General features: G+C 53.1%; 7 protein-coding genes across 7 annotated transcripts; 2 read left to right on the top strand and 5 right to left on the bottom strand.

Moving 5' to 3' along the window:
• Positions 1–1,166: 1,166 nt before the first annotated feature.
• On the top strand, positions 1,167–3,702 carry J4E79_004657 (uncharacterized protein; the record flags this gene model as incomplete). The annotated part of the gene is made up of 3 exons (XM_049353540.1): positions 1,167–1,819; positions 1,872–3,345; positions 3,391–3,702. 3 exons carry the CDS (start codon positions 1,167–1,169, stop codon positions 3,700–3,702), a joined length of 2,439 nt encoding a protein of 812 aa, XP_049211988.1.
• Positions 3,703–4,314: 612 nt separating this feature from the next.
• Positions 4,315–5,294, bottom strand: J4E79_004658 (uncharacterized protein; the record flags this gene model as incomplete). The annotated part of the gene is made up of 2 exons (XM_049353541.1): positions 4,315–4,509; positions 4,533–5,294. 2 exons carry the CDS (start codon positions 5,292–5,294, stop codon positions 4,315–4,317), a joined length of 957 nt encoding a protein of 318 aa, XP_049211989.1.
• Positions 5,295–6,255: 961 nt separating this feature from the next.
• On the bottom strand, positions 6,256–6,884 carry J4E79_004659 (uncharacterized protein; the record flags this gene model as incomplete). Its single annotated transcript, XM_049353542.1, has 3 exons — positions 6,256–6,730; positions 6,782–6,821; positions 6,875–6,884. 3 exons carry the CDS (start codon positions 6,882–6,884, stop codon positions 6,256–6,258), a joined length of 525 nt encoding a protein of 174 aa, XP_049211990.1.
• A 1,422-nt stretch (positions 6,885–8,306) lies between these two features.
• J4E79_004660 (uncharacterized protein) lies at positions 8,307–10,187 on the top strand (the record flags this gene model as incomplete). The annotated part of the gene is made up of 2 exons (XM_049353543.1): positions 8,307–8,476; positions 8,525–10,187. 2 exons carry the CDS (start codon positions 8,307–8,309, stop codon positions 10,185–10,187), a joined length of 1,833 nt encoding a protein of 610 aa, XP_049211991.1.
• A 221-nt stretch (positions 10,188–10,408) lies between these two features.
• Positions 10,409–11,536, bottom strand: J4E79_004661 (uncharacterized protein; the record flags this gene model as incomplete). The annotated part of the gene is made up of 3 exons (XM_049353544.1): positions 10,409–10,682; positions 10,738–11,222; positions 11,288–11,536. 3 exons carry the CDS (start codon positions 11,534–11,536, stop codon positions 10,409–10,411), a joined length of 1,008 nt encoding a protein of 335 aa, XP_049211992.1.
• Positions 11,537–12,608: 1,072 nt separating this feature from the next.
• Positions 12,609–13,004, bottom strand: J4E79_004662 (uncharacterized protein; the record flags this gene model as incomplete). The annotated part of the gene is made up of 3 exons (XM_049353545.1): positions 12,609–12,647; positions 12,696–12,763; positions 12,869–13,004. 3 exons carry the CDS (start codon positions 13,002–13,004, stop codon positions 12,609–12,611), a joined length of 243 nt encoding a protein of 80 aa, XP_049211993.1.
• A 706-nt stretch (positions 13,005–13,710) lies between these two features.
• On the bottom strand, positions 13,711–14,119 carry J4E79_004663 (uncharacterized protein; the record flags this gene model as incomplete). The annotated part of the gene is made up of 2 exons (XM_049353546.1): positions 13,711–14,001; positions 14,054–14,119. The coding sequence occupies 2 exons, from the start codon at positions 14,117–14,119 to the stop codon at positions 13,711–13,713; spliced, it is 357 nt and encodes a 118-aa protein (XP_049211994.1).
• Positions 14,120–14,567: the final 448 nt, after the last annotated feature.

A 14,567-nucleotide genomic window follows, 5' to 3' on the forward strand; every position in this document is an offset into this window, starting at 1 on the left:
CGGCATGCGAGAATCGAAAAAAAAAAACTCGCCTACCTTACCCAGAGACATTGGCTTACTGGACTACAACCGGCATGTTACTGTTACATGGATCGGCTCGCGAATCTTAGATGCGGAAGATCTTCGTGCGCGTAAGCTACCAAGGTAGACGGAGGGAGGCGCAACACCGGGTGCTTAGCCCCATCGCATGAGACCCGTCAAAGGCTGCACAGCCTCGGTAGGCGTCGAGGCGAGGCGAGGATACTTTCGGCGGGATGCATCCGATGCTATCTGTTACAGGCGATCCAGTTGATATTGGGCAGTGACACAGCAACTACAACCCGTAACGAAGTCGTTTTGTGGAACTCCCCTGCGAAGAGTCATGGACTGCTGTCGTGGATTTCGACATGAATCACGGGAATCAGACCATCGCCGCTTTGGCCCCTCGCAAAGCGGAAAGAGCAAGAAAGCACGGCACGATGAGGCACAAGTGCGCTGTCAGTTGAGCATGAACTGTCCGTGGACGCCTTACCAGCATACACACCCTTTTTGACGCTGTCCAGGACCATACAACTGGGTAAATTTCATCTGGCCGTTGCTTGCGTCAACGGAAGCGGCGTCTGGTCAAAGCAGACGTCTTGTTCTAGCCGCTACGAAGTCTTTCGTAAGGTTGGTAATTCTATAAACGTCGGAGTAGAGTATGTATGGGTGAAGTCCACCTGGGCACCTGAGCACTTCGTGAGGTACCACCAGGGCGGGCTTAGGAAACATCCCAACGGCTCAAAAGTCCACTGAATCTTGTTGTATCAAATGACCTGACCAATCGGCCGAGCTGGTATCCAGAACATTTGAGCGCTGATTTAGAGAAGCAAACGTGGTCTTGCTGATAGATGGGTTGTCCGGGCAGTTCCTGGGTCACGTGCCTGCTTAGGTAATGCCTAAAGCTCTGACTTCATTGCACTTTCCCCGCTGAATCGCGAAGCCAACCGCGACGAGACCACGACGAATTCACCCATCACCAGCGCGTTCCTACTCATCATCTCGGTGCGGTCGCGCTTGTCTCTCCTTCTCTGCTACACAGTCAGTGATAGAGACACTCAATCTTCTCATCAACAAGAAGCAAGCTGACGCCAGAATTTATCTTCTGAAGCAAGATAGCGCGGTCCGGCATCACAGCAAGAGCCAACATGGCAGCGTCTCGCTCAAGTTCAGCTTCAGAGGGCGAGGTCTTGGACACCCGACACAAGGCAAACACAGTCAACTCGCGCGACGAACCTGCGATTAACGGCTCAAGCAGGTCCTTTGGACTGGATGGTGCTTATGATAACTACCGCGCGTTGAGTCGCTCCCCTTCGCCATACCGCCGCAAGCGCACCCCATCACGCTCTCCGTCACCCTATCGGAGGAACCGCGCCGTCGACCGATCGCCATCGCCCTATCGACGAAGCCGAGCCGACCACACTGGGAATGATGCAAGGGGCTACAAGCGCAAGGCCTCTCCGCCGCGCAGTCGTCCTGACAAGCGGTATCATGCTGATCGTAGCAGACACGGTGACCCTCGACGGGCTCCAGGATCTTACCAGGGAGGCTTTGTCAAGGAACAGAAGGATGTACCAGATCGATCACACGCCAGGCCCATATCCTACGCCGAAGTCGAGAACCCCAACCCCGTGCCAGACTTCCGAGAGCCGCTGCCTACCGACAAGCGACCACAAAACTCGCGTCACGGAGATCAGCAGCGCGACAAGTCTCGTCAGTCGCAGCCACAGAAGCAACAGGCACCGTCAGAACGCCCCAAGGCCGAGGCGAGCAAGGCAAGCGTGACAGAAGATGTTGAGATGTAAGTGTACCCAGTGCCAAATGATTCCTCTACACAACTGACTCTGCAATAGGACCTCCGTTGACGATACGACTGAGTACACCCCGGCCCCTGTCGAAGAGAAAGTTCCCACTCAAGAATCGCGTGAAGAGAAACGTCGCCGCTGGGCTGCTATACGCGCCGCTGCTTCTGAGCAACAGAAGCCGAAAGACAGTCTGCTTCAGCAGGCTGTGCTGACGAATGCATCTGAAGCGGCAACCCCTAATATCGGATCGCCAGCGGCCCACGCCGACAGTCCCATCTCACCGTTCGCATCGCCCCGTAATGGCGACCTCGACTCCGTACCAGCTTCACCAGACGTTATGGTAATCGACAAACAGAACGTAATCAGCGAGGGCAACAGTCCTGCGGTAGCGAGTCCATCCGCGGCGGATTACGACCCGCTACAGGACATGCTGGACGACCGCGATCGCGCGGCCAAGAAGAACCAGAACACCGAAGTATCCTCGGATGCGTACCGCGAGACCGACCCGAAAGCCCTCTCTACACTTCCAGCTGAGAAAGTAGCACCTGTCAAGAAACAAAAGAAAGAGTTCGACATGTTCGCTTCTGATGACGAAGACGAGGAAGAAGATGTCGGAACTGAGGAGGCTGTTGTTGCGAAAGGCACTGTGCTTGACGAGAAGCTGCTCGACAATTGGGACGATCCCGAAGGTTACTACAAGCTGATCAGCAACGAGCTAGTGGATGGTGGACGCTATCGCATGATCAAGGGTCTTGGCCGTGGTGTCTTTGCCAACGTCGCACAAGCTGAAGAAGTCAGGGCTGACACCGGAGATTCAAATCCCAGGATAGTCGCTATCAAGATGATTCGCCGGAACGACTTGATGAGAAGAGCCAGTCAGAAGGAGATGGACTTCCTGCGCAAAGTCAACGAGGCAGACCCACAGGACAAGCGTCACATTATTCGCTTACTGGGTTCTTTCGACCACAAGGGCCATCTGTGCATCGTGTTCGAACACATGTCGAAGAACTTGCGAGACCTGCTCAAGGAAGAGACCAACGGCCACGGCCTTACACTTCCAGCTGTCCGCATCTATGCGCGTCAGATGTTTCTTGGTCTGCAGCACTTGCAGAACTGTCAGGTCATCCACCTTGATCTGAAGCCAGACAACGTGCTAGTCTCTGCTGACAAGAAAACTATCAAGCTCGCCGATTTCGGTACCGCTGTCGACAAGCGAGACGTGATCGAGCGCACTGAGTATCTCGTTAGTCGATTCTACCGCGCACCCGAAATCATACTTGGTATGGAGGTTGGCTATCCTGTCGACATGTGGGCTGTGGGTTGCACTGTGTATGAGCTATGGACTGGTAAAATCCTCTTTACCGGACGGTCTAACAACCAGATGATCAAGTCTTTTATGGACTGTCTGGGATGGCCAAGTGAGAAGCTGCTCAAGAAGGGTCTCGTCAACAATATTCTCGATAACTTTGAGTTGGGTCCACCGTTGAAGTTCATCAGTCGGGAGGTGGATCAGTACAACAAGGTAAGCGTTTTTGTCCCTCTAAGAGGTAAAGCTAACGAGCCAAAGCTCTCTGTCCGTAAAATTGAACAGCAGAAGAAGATCAACCGCGATATGAAGACGCGAGTTCATGAAGCTGCCCGAAGCATCTCCACTGGAGGACCTACCGTGGGCGAGCTGAACGATCTTGCGGATCTGTTGAGCGCAAGTCTACACATGAACGTCGAAAAGCGTCTATCGCCAAAGGAAGCTCTCGCGCACAAATTTTTCGCCAGTAAGAACCCCGCGCCTAAGACCGCCACACCTGCAAAGTCTGCTGTCGTCAAGCCACCCATGATGAAACGTGGCAATCCAGTTGGTACCTCCACTATTCGTCGGTAAGCTCTACAACATGGATTTCAGCGTTGCAATTTTCTTGACTTTTGGCGTTGTTCTGCTTCTTTGCTTCGAGCGTGAAAATATGGACCGTCTTCGAAGAAGACGGCTAGGGCAAGGGCTTGGACTTTGGTGTATGGAGTATGAACAATTAACACAGGACTTTATAGGCTGCCATCAGACTGGTTTCCAGTATCGAAAATGGCGCCTGCGGAGAACATAGACAAGGGTAATCGGTCTACTGAGTGAGTAGGACACATGTACCGTGGGGTCGGCCACCACTGGGTTTGAGTCTCACGGCGCTGCTCATTCACAACTTTCGACCATGGTTCACTTCACGGTTACCGGTTGCACGACGATCAATGGAGCAGATGTGTGGGGCACTCGGATCGAAAAGTAAGTGCTGCTGTGCACTTACTTGTGGGTGGGCCTTCCTGTGGTATCGGCCTTGGACGTCCCTAGAAGAACTTCCGATCCATATGAAATTTCCGGTGGAGGAAAGGTGATGAGGTGGAAAGCTAGTTCACATGTATAATACTGGGCACCTGGTATCTCAAGATACAGTCAACATGATGCATGTGGTGGAATGATCAATGTGATACACACCTTGTCTACACTTCAAGCGTCAATCTCTCCTCTCAAGAACGCTTTGACTTTATCACCCCAAACGACCTGACGCTTATAGATAGTCATGGCTGGTACGCTGCCCAGGCCCAAGCCGTCGATAGCTTCTGCAAGAACCTGTCCACTTCCCTCGTCCCTCAATTCACGTAGGGGATACTGGTAGGTCTTGTTCTCGTTAGCCGAATCTAGCTAACAAAGCCAGTCAAACGTACCTTGAACGCAAAGACCAGTGCTCCGGTCTTTGGTAAACGATGCAACGTCTGCCTTTCACACCTTACTACCGACTTGTTCAGATCAATCTCCTCTACATCCTCCACTTCTTGCTTTCTTTGCATCTCCTCTTCACTCATATGATTACCCTGCAAGCAGAACAGCTCCCCATTCGTACTGATGCTCCAATTACTCCGCTTAACGATCTTGCCCACAGGCAGATTGGCAAAGAAGCGATCCATGCTCTTCTCTAGCTTTGCCGCGTACCCGGGGACGGGAGCGTGGATGTCAGCGAGGAGTTGGCCGAGTTTTGAGCGTGTGTTGAAGCCGCTTGGAAAGCAGTTTACAAAGGCTGTTAGTACGTATTTCGTCGGAGTAGTAGGTGGAGATGTAGACGGAGAGGGAGTGAGTAAAAGGAATTCCGTATCGATGTTCGCACCTAAGATCTCAAGTGCTGCTTCTCTGTTTGGCATATGTAGTGGGATGAGGGTGTCTGTGACGTGATTCCGCAGATGCTTGCCTGATTCTGTGATGCGGTATAGGCTTGGGAAGCGTTGGGGTAGGTACGTTCCTATGAGCCATTCGTAGAGTTCTTGGACTGCGGGGACGGCTTCTGGGTTGCACGCGAGAACTTCGTGGTGTTCTTGTTTGAGGAGTTTTGTTCGGATCTGTAGACGTGTACGGTACGTGTTATCCATTGCTAGGAGATCATTCAGAGTGGTGTTCTCGAGGGCTGTTATAGCATCTTCGTCAGTGCGTGTCATAATGTTCAAGATTCATGATGGAGACGCTACCCATGGTCATATGAAACTTCGGTTTGAAAGGACGAAGCTTGAGAGGTGCTTCTGTTTCGAGGTTGAAGTTTGGGAGCGGCGTAATGGCATTGTATACGGCTTCTGGATTTATAGGCTCGAGTTTGTTGGTGCTTGGTGATGTTGTCGGCGCCCGCCAAGGTCTCTGGATTACCGGTTGGTGTCAATGTCTCTAAGGGAAGATGCAATACTGGGGACTTCGTACACTGACAGCCTTTTGTAGTCGATCTCGCTGGAACAATGCCAGAACGATTACTCCCGCCAGCAAGAATAACAATGCTAGCGGCTTATCGACAAGACTAAGTTGATCCATGGTTGTATCCGACTATCTTTCAAGACGTGTCGAGCAGATGGTCTGGATGTATTTGATATCTAAAGCGCCCGCCAAGCATATAAGGCGTCGTTATGACATCGGAGAGAGGATGGAGGCATGGACTAAGAGACGCTACAAGCGCGGTGACTCTGCTATCAGTCGTGTTGCAGTAAGTGGGATTTGATTGCCTATCAGAGCTAACCCCGCACTCGGGCGGTCACGCTAAGATGTTGTACTAGGGGTAGGCCATGTTCAAGCCATGCATTCGTCAACTCTCACTCAAGACTGGTCCGATGCTAGGTGTGAAGGCGAGCGATGAACCGTTACAAGAATATGAAGATGCTTGATTCCACGTTAGAGTGCCCTTCGAAACTGAGAAATCCCTTCAGTTCTTGCCTACGTGCCTTTCGGCTGGATCCATGTATATGCAGTTGCTTTGGCACAGGCTTGTAGTATATATGGCCATGACGGTTTTATCGGATCGCAAACCGTTACAGGACCATGCGCGGCGACACATGGCGAACGGATACCATTCCTTCAGCCTCAATGAAGCAGCTTTAGTCTCCAAAACAGTCTTGCTAGACGTCTGCCTTGTCAAGTCTACGCCTTGGTGTCTTCGGCCTCAGGGTGACCGACAGGCACCAGCTTGCCCACAACTAAGTACTTCTCCTCGAATCTCTCCTCCCATCCCCTCAGCGCATCCATCTGCTCGGCATCCAGACCCTCGAGAGTGTCCAGCGGTCCGTCCAAATCCTTGGTCAACATGTCCTCGTCAAAGCTGCCACAGGCCAGGCCCCTTGAGGCATCGCGGCCAGCGAAGTTTGCATAAGGGCCACCAGGCCCGTAGAAGTTGCGACCGGATGTAACGTCAAAGACACGGCCACGGACGGCGAGGTAGACGGGCATGTTGTTCAAGCCATTGTAGGGGAAGAGCGAAGGCGGGGTGAAGGTGCGGAAGACGGTTGGCGGCGGGGCGCGCGGGAGGGTTTGCGGGGCGGCTGGCTTGAGGCGGAGATAGACGAGCAGACCGAGGAGAGAGAAGAGGATGATGTTTATCGGGGTGAAGACGGAGGCGCTGGAGGGCTGTGAGCGAGGTGTTGGTGAAGGAGCGGAGCTGGTTGCTTACGCGTGGGCTGCCGCTGGCTCCGGCAGAGGTGATGGGAGTGCTACTGCGGTTAGCGCGACGTTGTCCCAGTATGTGGCTCTTGTAGGGACTAACCATCTGACATGGCTGCGGGTGGTGTGCTACAGCTGTGCTAGAGTGGTGACGGTGAAGGGTGCTGGCGTGGTCGAGGGTCGGCGGGGAGCTCGGTCGACATGACAGCCGATGATGCAACCCCAAAGACTCTCGCAGCACTAACCGGCCATCCATGCCAAACCATCACGGACGTCCGCCGGCTTGACATGCAAGGGCCGAATTCAGACATTTGTACATACAATTGAATCGCATCCGGCCTGCATCTGCCCGGCAAAGGGGCGCCATCACAGCTGGGAAGCACGGCGGTGCATGTGAGACATAGCTACCGGCCTGCACAACCACGGATGCTGACGGCTGCTGCTCTTTCACCGGAGAGTGGCCATGGTAATCTTAGATACTTCGACTCCACTTGCACCGTGACCGCACAACCGCAAGCACGCGCCCATCTGCGCGCAGACGTTGAGCATCGCGCCGCTGCACCCAGCCCATCCCTGCCGCGCTGCCTCTGAAACAGGGCCCTCTCCAGCCCTGAAACGCGCGACAGCGATTCATTTCCACTGCCCTGGGACGCGCTGATTCGCCCACGCCGCCTCTTGCGCCTCGGCCCTATCCCGTCCAAACATTGTGTCGCAAACCAATTCGCTGCTGTCGAACCGCTGTGTGAAGACAAAGACTTGCGGCACCGGTGCGATATCCTGCCGCTGGCGCTTTGGTCGAGGCGCAGTTCGCGAGTGTTTGTGGGGTGTTCTCCTAGATGCACTGGGCCGGCACTGATACCCGTGGATAACTCTACCTCGACTTGGTCGCCCTCCCTCATTTACCAAAATTACGCCCTCGGTGCTGCTGCAGCGCCCGAAGGATTCACGGCTTGAAGCTTACGTGACGTTTCTTTGTTTAACCTGCCATCAACCACGACAACAACACAAACAGTCAACACCAACTCCACACCTCTCCCTTTACGCATAATTACACCCGGTACGTACTCATATTCCTTATCTCATCACCAGATCTTTTGGCCTTGGTACTTGCGTCCTCGATATCGCCCGTTGGTTTATGCGCGTGCCATGCAATCCGGTCCTGGGATGAGACGCAATGCCAGGTTACACAGAAAGAGCTGGCATTTGTGTCATTCAGATACAGTAAAGGCATCTGGTAGTGCCCCTCCGCATCTCTGATCGACGGTCCATGTCTCTCGCCTATCGCCCGCACCGACAACTATCTCCACCAGATCTAGGACCGGGCCAAGTCTCGCCATGTCGATGGGTTTCAAAAAGCATACAACAATCATGCAATCAGTGCAATGGCTCTTGAGGTTGCTGCGAAAAGGAGAGGCTTTCTGAAATAAGTAGCTCGGAGCCGCTGAGAATATCGCCTTCCATACTTCGTGATGCTTATGTATACTTGCACCAATATCGAGCCGGGCTAATATTCGTTTCATGCAGATTCGCCCATAATGTGGAAACGATTACAGGGAGCCGTCCGAGATAGGGAGAGGCATGCGCAAATAGGAAACCCCGTACTTCTTGAAACCACCTATGACGAGGATCAACTGAAGCGCAATCCCAAAGTGACCGACCTGCAAAATGGCAGTCACCATAATTATGCGCTCCCTCAACTATCGCAGTAAGTATTGCAATTTCGTTTGCTCACTCACCGCTGATTGTCTCGCAGTTTATTGTCTCCCCAGGAACCTCCCAACTACAGAGCCTCAGAAGTACCCACGGCCTCCTCCATCTACTCACAAGACACACTCTGCTACAATAACGACAACCCCACCGGCAGATCGCCCTCCGCATACGAAGACATATCACCTCCCAGCTCTCCGGAACCGGAACAGTACTCCTCTTTTAACCTACCGCGAAGATTTCGCTCGATGCGTGACGTGTCACCCATGGACGACGATCGCAGAAAACTCGAAGACGATTCCCGCGCGGGCAGCCAGATCCCCGTCCTACGCAGAGCGCCGTCTGTCCTACGAAATGGTGACGCTCCACCAGCACCTAAGCAGAAGTTCTGGGAGGGCAAGCTTGCGCCAAATGCGAAAGTGAAGTGGGATGAGTATTCAGGCGAGCCTAATAGTGCAGGGAAGGCCGCTTCAGTCGATCCAGGCTCTTATGCGAAAGGTGTGCCGTCATCAGACCCTAGGCCCATGGGGTATCAGGTTTCAGTCAGTGGTCCTGAGAAAAAGAACACAAGTTTTGGGGAGCGCGTTGGCCGCTTCGGGTCGAAGCGCTCACCACCGCCCGTGGAGCCGTGGAGCCGAGCGACGGGACGATCAGAAATCGCTCCTCCGCTCAAATACCAGCCTGCAGACAAACCACTTCAAATACCACGCAAGACGATTTCACCAAGCACGGACCAAGCGAGGTCAAACGCGCTTGCAGCTGCCATTGATTCCGCACCCAAGCTGCCTGACACTCAAACTGTAACAACCGAAATGGCGCCCAAGGATCCACGCGATAACGATATGCGTTACAACGACGGCATTAAACCCATTGTCCCGCTCAAAGTAGGGAAGAACACGCCTCTTCGAAGCGGTCACATCTCTCCAACCTCACCTTCAGCAGGTCTCGGTATAAGCACATCGTACCCGAGCCCCATCACACCAACCAATCGCACTCAACTGAACCAGTCCCCGGCCACCGTAGAGCCAGTAGAACAGACGTTGTACCCCACCTTGCGGACTGCGACGCCGCCATACAACAAAGAGACGTCAGAGAAGGACAAGCACGCACCCATCAGCCGGTTTTCGTGGACTACCTACAACAGTGCAGGGACATACCAACACTCACCACCACCTTCACCGCCCAACGGACTCTCGTCCTCGCAAGGAAAGCGCGTTGTAACCGAGCCCATATCGGCCGCTTCCTCGATCCTAAACCGTCGCCGCCCCGTACCCCCCTTAGACAGGGAACCCGCACCCATGGCCAAAGTCTACACCCCCAGCCCGAGATCCCCTTACGCCTCCTCCACCTTCTCCAACTCATCACAAAAATCGCAAAAGGCGCTTCCGCTACCTCCTTCCCAACTCAGTGCCATCGACCACATCGCCTACTTGGAATCGCAGCAAGAAGACCTACGCATTCGTCGCAACAATGTGTATCGTTTGCTCAAGGACTTGAACAATGCTGCGCCGCCTAACCCGCTGCTTACCGACTTTAAGAAGGCTAGAGTTGCGGAAGAGAGGAAGAAGGCGTTTCAAGAGGAGTTGGATGAGATTCGCAGGGAGGAGCATGATGTTGGCCTCAAGTTGCATCGCGCATGGAAGAAGAGGGAGAGGGATGATCCAAACTCGAACGGGAGCGCCCTGTGGGTGAGGAGGGTCACTAGCTAGATGCAGTTGACTCGGTGGCATCGAGTTGGTCCACGATGTGGAGGATTCTCTTCTTTTTCTGGCATTTGCAGTTCATACAGCGTACCTGGCGTTGCTCTCCAGGTTGCATTTACCTTGGCTCGAAGCCTTGTGGTTATCCAAACGGATACGTTTTCTTTCAGATTAGCAAGACCTTAGTTATCATACCCCGAATTTCATAACATTCCATTTTATTTTGCAGACTAGTCGACCTCAGGTACGGGCAGACCATTGACTATCATCATTCCCTCCCGTCCCAACATCTTCATTGCTTTTACCGCTTCGTCATGTCGTAATTGCTTGGTCTCTTCATCGGTTACCAATACGAAATCGTATTTGAGCAATTTTGATCCTTCCTTGACATCATACTCCTTGGCCTGTTCAGCTGTTACGGTATCTAAGCTGACAATGAGAGATTCCTTGACACCAAAGACGGCATCGGACGTCTCGTAGTCGGAACCACGGACGTATAATGCCCTAAACATGGCGTCAGTAGGCTATGCAAACGAAGAGGTATGAAGAGGAGACTCACGTAACCAAGTTATCGAAACCTTCCTTCTCAAACATGAAATGCATATGGCTCGGCCTCCAGCAATGCCTACCCAATTTCTCAAGCAACTTGCCAACAGGCCCGTCGTTTGGAATAGGATACGGTACGGGTACGATACCCTTGAACCAGAATACGCCATCCTTGTCACTCCTTATAACCGCACGGCCATCTGCTTTGTCACCCCTGTTCTCATACTGCACGTCGTATTTGCCTTTGGAGTCTGTTTCCCACACGTCGATCTTGACGTCTGATACGGGCTCGCCGTTCGTGGTTTTGACCGTGCAGAGGACGAGCAGGGACTCGCCGTCGGGATCGGCAGAGATGGAGGTGCCGTTGGAGTCGGAGGGTGCGTCGTGCGTGTGGAACGGACCGAGGACTGTGCCCTCGGTGGAGGAGGCCGGTTTGGGATGGTCTATAGAGTCTACGAGGAGAGAGAGGCCGACAATGTCTGAAAGAAGGATGAATTCCTACAACGTATTAGTACAGATCGGGTGTCTTGGTCTTGTACCACGAGGATCAGATGGAAACTTACCTGTCGCACGTCTGTGCATATTTGTCCTACCTGGGTAAGGAACTGTATGCCTGCCATCCACTCATCGAAGCTCAGGCGCGTCTCGCGTGCGAAGTCGTGTAGATGCGACACCAGACGCTCCATGACGTACTTGAGGCGCGGGTCTGCGCATTGCGAGTTTATTCGATGCACATTCTCGGTGATGTTTTCGATTGTGAGATCTTTGAGGATAGGAACCGTGGAGGCGTCTGCGCCCTTGCTAGATGCCATGGTGCCGTCTGATGAGACGTGGACGTTGTAGAGGGTTTGGAGTCGAGATTGGGCAAGCTTCAGACGAAAGATGTCACGGTCGTAGAACCAAGCACACAAAGATGAAGATGACTTCACGGCTTCCAAAGGAAAGGACACAACAAGCTTGCGAAGCTATTCGAAGAAGGGAAGTAGTGCACTTGAAGCTAGCTGCGACATTGACGAACGAAAGCAACCGCGAAGCTCGACGCGAAAGCCGCCGAATCGGGCCCCATCTCAAAAGACGTCCGCTGACGATAGCGCAAAGCTCATAGGTCGCGCAACTGCGATGGACAGGGTTGCAGGCGCCGGCAAAGAGTTCAAGAGGTGGAGGTGATGATGTCGGAGGGGCTCTCGGTACCTGGATGCGGGGCGGGGCAGCTTCCAGCGCCAGCTTACCAAGAGCTTACAAGCAGTGGCGGGCGCTACCGGACAAATATCCTTCCTTTGCCAGTCCATATCCTCATCATGAAAATGCTTGACATGTCTACAGTTCCCCTCCCCAACTATCTTTCTTCACTCATTGATCTGCTCTTAATGACTGAACATGCGGCCTGTTGGTTCACTATACACCAGTTATGCCATCATAGTTTTGGCTTCTTCATATGATAGCAGCTACTAGCTGCACTCGTGTGCCACTCACTATGCCCCGAAGTTCATCGACAGCTAGTTCTCGAATAGCTATCACGTCGACACTGGCCTGGTCATCTTCCGGAGCACGGCACCGAGATTCGTCTCGATTTGTACAACTGCTTCGCAATTAGCCTAAAGGATTTGTGTCGCTCAAGGTGCAGGAATAACACAGTTAATACACGTGCATATGCTAAGAACGAGTTGGATCAATTTCTTCCATATTGCTGTAAAGCGGATCGTGACAGTAACCTATACGCCGTGATTGTTCCCGCCCATCAACCCAAACGCCGGCCGCGTACCGTCAATCCATGATAAGACCAGGAAAGTGAACATGACTGAGGAAAGTGAAGGGTAATCCTTGTTCTACTGTTTTCTCACGGTAGACAGAGGACTGAAAGCTGTTGAACAAATCCATGTGAGATTAGACGTTGTTCTTGGGATTCTCTGGTGAAGCCTTCCACTGTTAAGTGTTAGCATGGTTACTCATCATTATACGGAGATGACGTACCTTCTTGCCAAGCTCTTGCTGTTGCTCCTTGAAAGAAAGATCCTTGTACTCATCGCGGTGGGCCTTGACTGTTATCGTTCATTAGCGGCGGTCGTCCCATGAGGTGTTGTTCTTGCGCCTGGAGGAACGCGTCCGAATAACGCGTCAAAACGCGTCAAACGATGCAGACTTACAGTATGCTTGCATCTTGATCATCGCGTTTCTCGCGTTGCCCTTCTTGGCGATGCGACCGCCTTTAGGACCAGCCTTCTTGACACCCGCGGTGCTAGCCGGCTTCGGTGTCGCAGTCTTGGTGGTGGTAGCAGCCATGACGAATAGCAGATACTGATTGAAGGTGGTATTAGTTTGTGAACGGAGAAAGTGGGTGGAAGTAAGTCGCAGAGGTAGAGCTGTCGTTGTGGTGTTGATGAGAGGTGAGCGTGAACTGTAGGTTTATTGACAGAAGGCGCGACCCAGACCGCGCTAAGCTACACTGGGCCTACCACCCTACTTTATGGATTCGATAGCCCGCCTGGGTATTTGCGCGACGTTAGAAACATAGTCTCGCGTGATTGGCGCAGCTGTTCACTTGAAACGTGTAGCGATATGCGCCCCCAACTCTCTTTCAGAAGCAAGGTATGCGGCATAGAACGCATGAATGTGTCTCCGGAAAGAGACATTGCCATTGCGCAAGTCATGAGCTGACATGAGCGAAATTGTCGCCTTTATAGTCTCACTTTCGTTCGAAGTCAACCGCTCGAAAGACTATGCGGATCTTCTACGACGCAGTTCAATCTCGTGCTATGAAGGCGCAATGGCTTCCTCGGTGCTTAAATACGTCGCACTGTGGTCGATCTCCCGAGAAGTCTAACACTCTGCAGAGGGACTTCCAATTCGGGGTCCCGGCATCTGAGATACCGAAAGCCATGTTGATCACCGGTATCCGAAGGCATGCACAGAGGTCCAGCTCTTGAAAACAGCGTGGCAGCATTGCGCCGAACGAGATTCAATTGTAGGGCTGTCTCCAACTACGCTCTCAAGAAACATCTGCCGTCTTCTCTTCCGTTATACGACGATGCCGTGCATCCTGAGGGTCGGTACCCCCTGTGATCAGAACCGGCCTTTCGATGCCTCGAGAGGCAATGCTGAATTTCCGACGGTGGCCACTCGGGCGCTCTGTGAGGCTAGGAGCGCGTGGTCTCGCTTTGCCGCGAGCGCGTCCGCCGATGACTGGTATCTCGTATGCGCCAGCGCGACAGCAGTATAGGATAAGATCGTAGACGAGCAGCGCTGCCCATGGGCCGATGGCTACGAGGCCGAGAAAGAGCTATTCTGCGTTAGAAGATCACTTTCAATCGATGAAGCCGAGCAATACTCACGAATATGCGCGTGATCCAGGTTTCGACCACAGCCAAGTTCGCAGGTAGAATAGAAAGGAATCCCATGGCGGGGCGTAGCGGAGATTGTACACGGACGGGACGAAGATAGAGATAAAGGGGCGTCAATTGGAGGTGCAGAGGTACGAGGAGGCACAGAGCAGTTCCAATTAACTGATGACACTCAGTCGTCGAGAACACAGAATGCGGTTGACGAAGATGTGCGATGTTCAAGTTTAGTGGAGAGATTGGCCGCCATGAAGCCGCCTCCAGCGGCCGCCGCGAAGTGGATCGCGCTGTGGGCCGCTTTCCCCAGCTCGGCACCGGCACATCACCGACCAGACCCCCTCAACACCAACCACTAAACATCAGATGCAGCTGACATCTCAGCCCTATATGTGAGGCTGTACAATGGTTCTTCCACTGATTGGATGCCCATTTGGTGTCGATTTTGCGAAGCCAATAAGACATGACAGCCATACCGGCACCCCTCCATGGAGGCAGCCCCAAGCACCTC

This window comes from Alternaria viburni, assembly GCF_023758015.1.
Source record: "Alternaria viburni strain BMP 2772 chromosome Unknown scaffold_8, whole genome shotgun sequence".
Lineage (NCBI taxonomy): Eukaryota > Fungi > Ascomycota > Dothideomycetes > Pleosporales > Pleosporaceae > Alternaria > Alternaria viburni.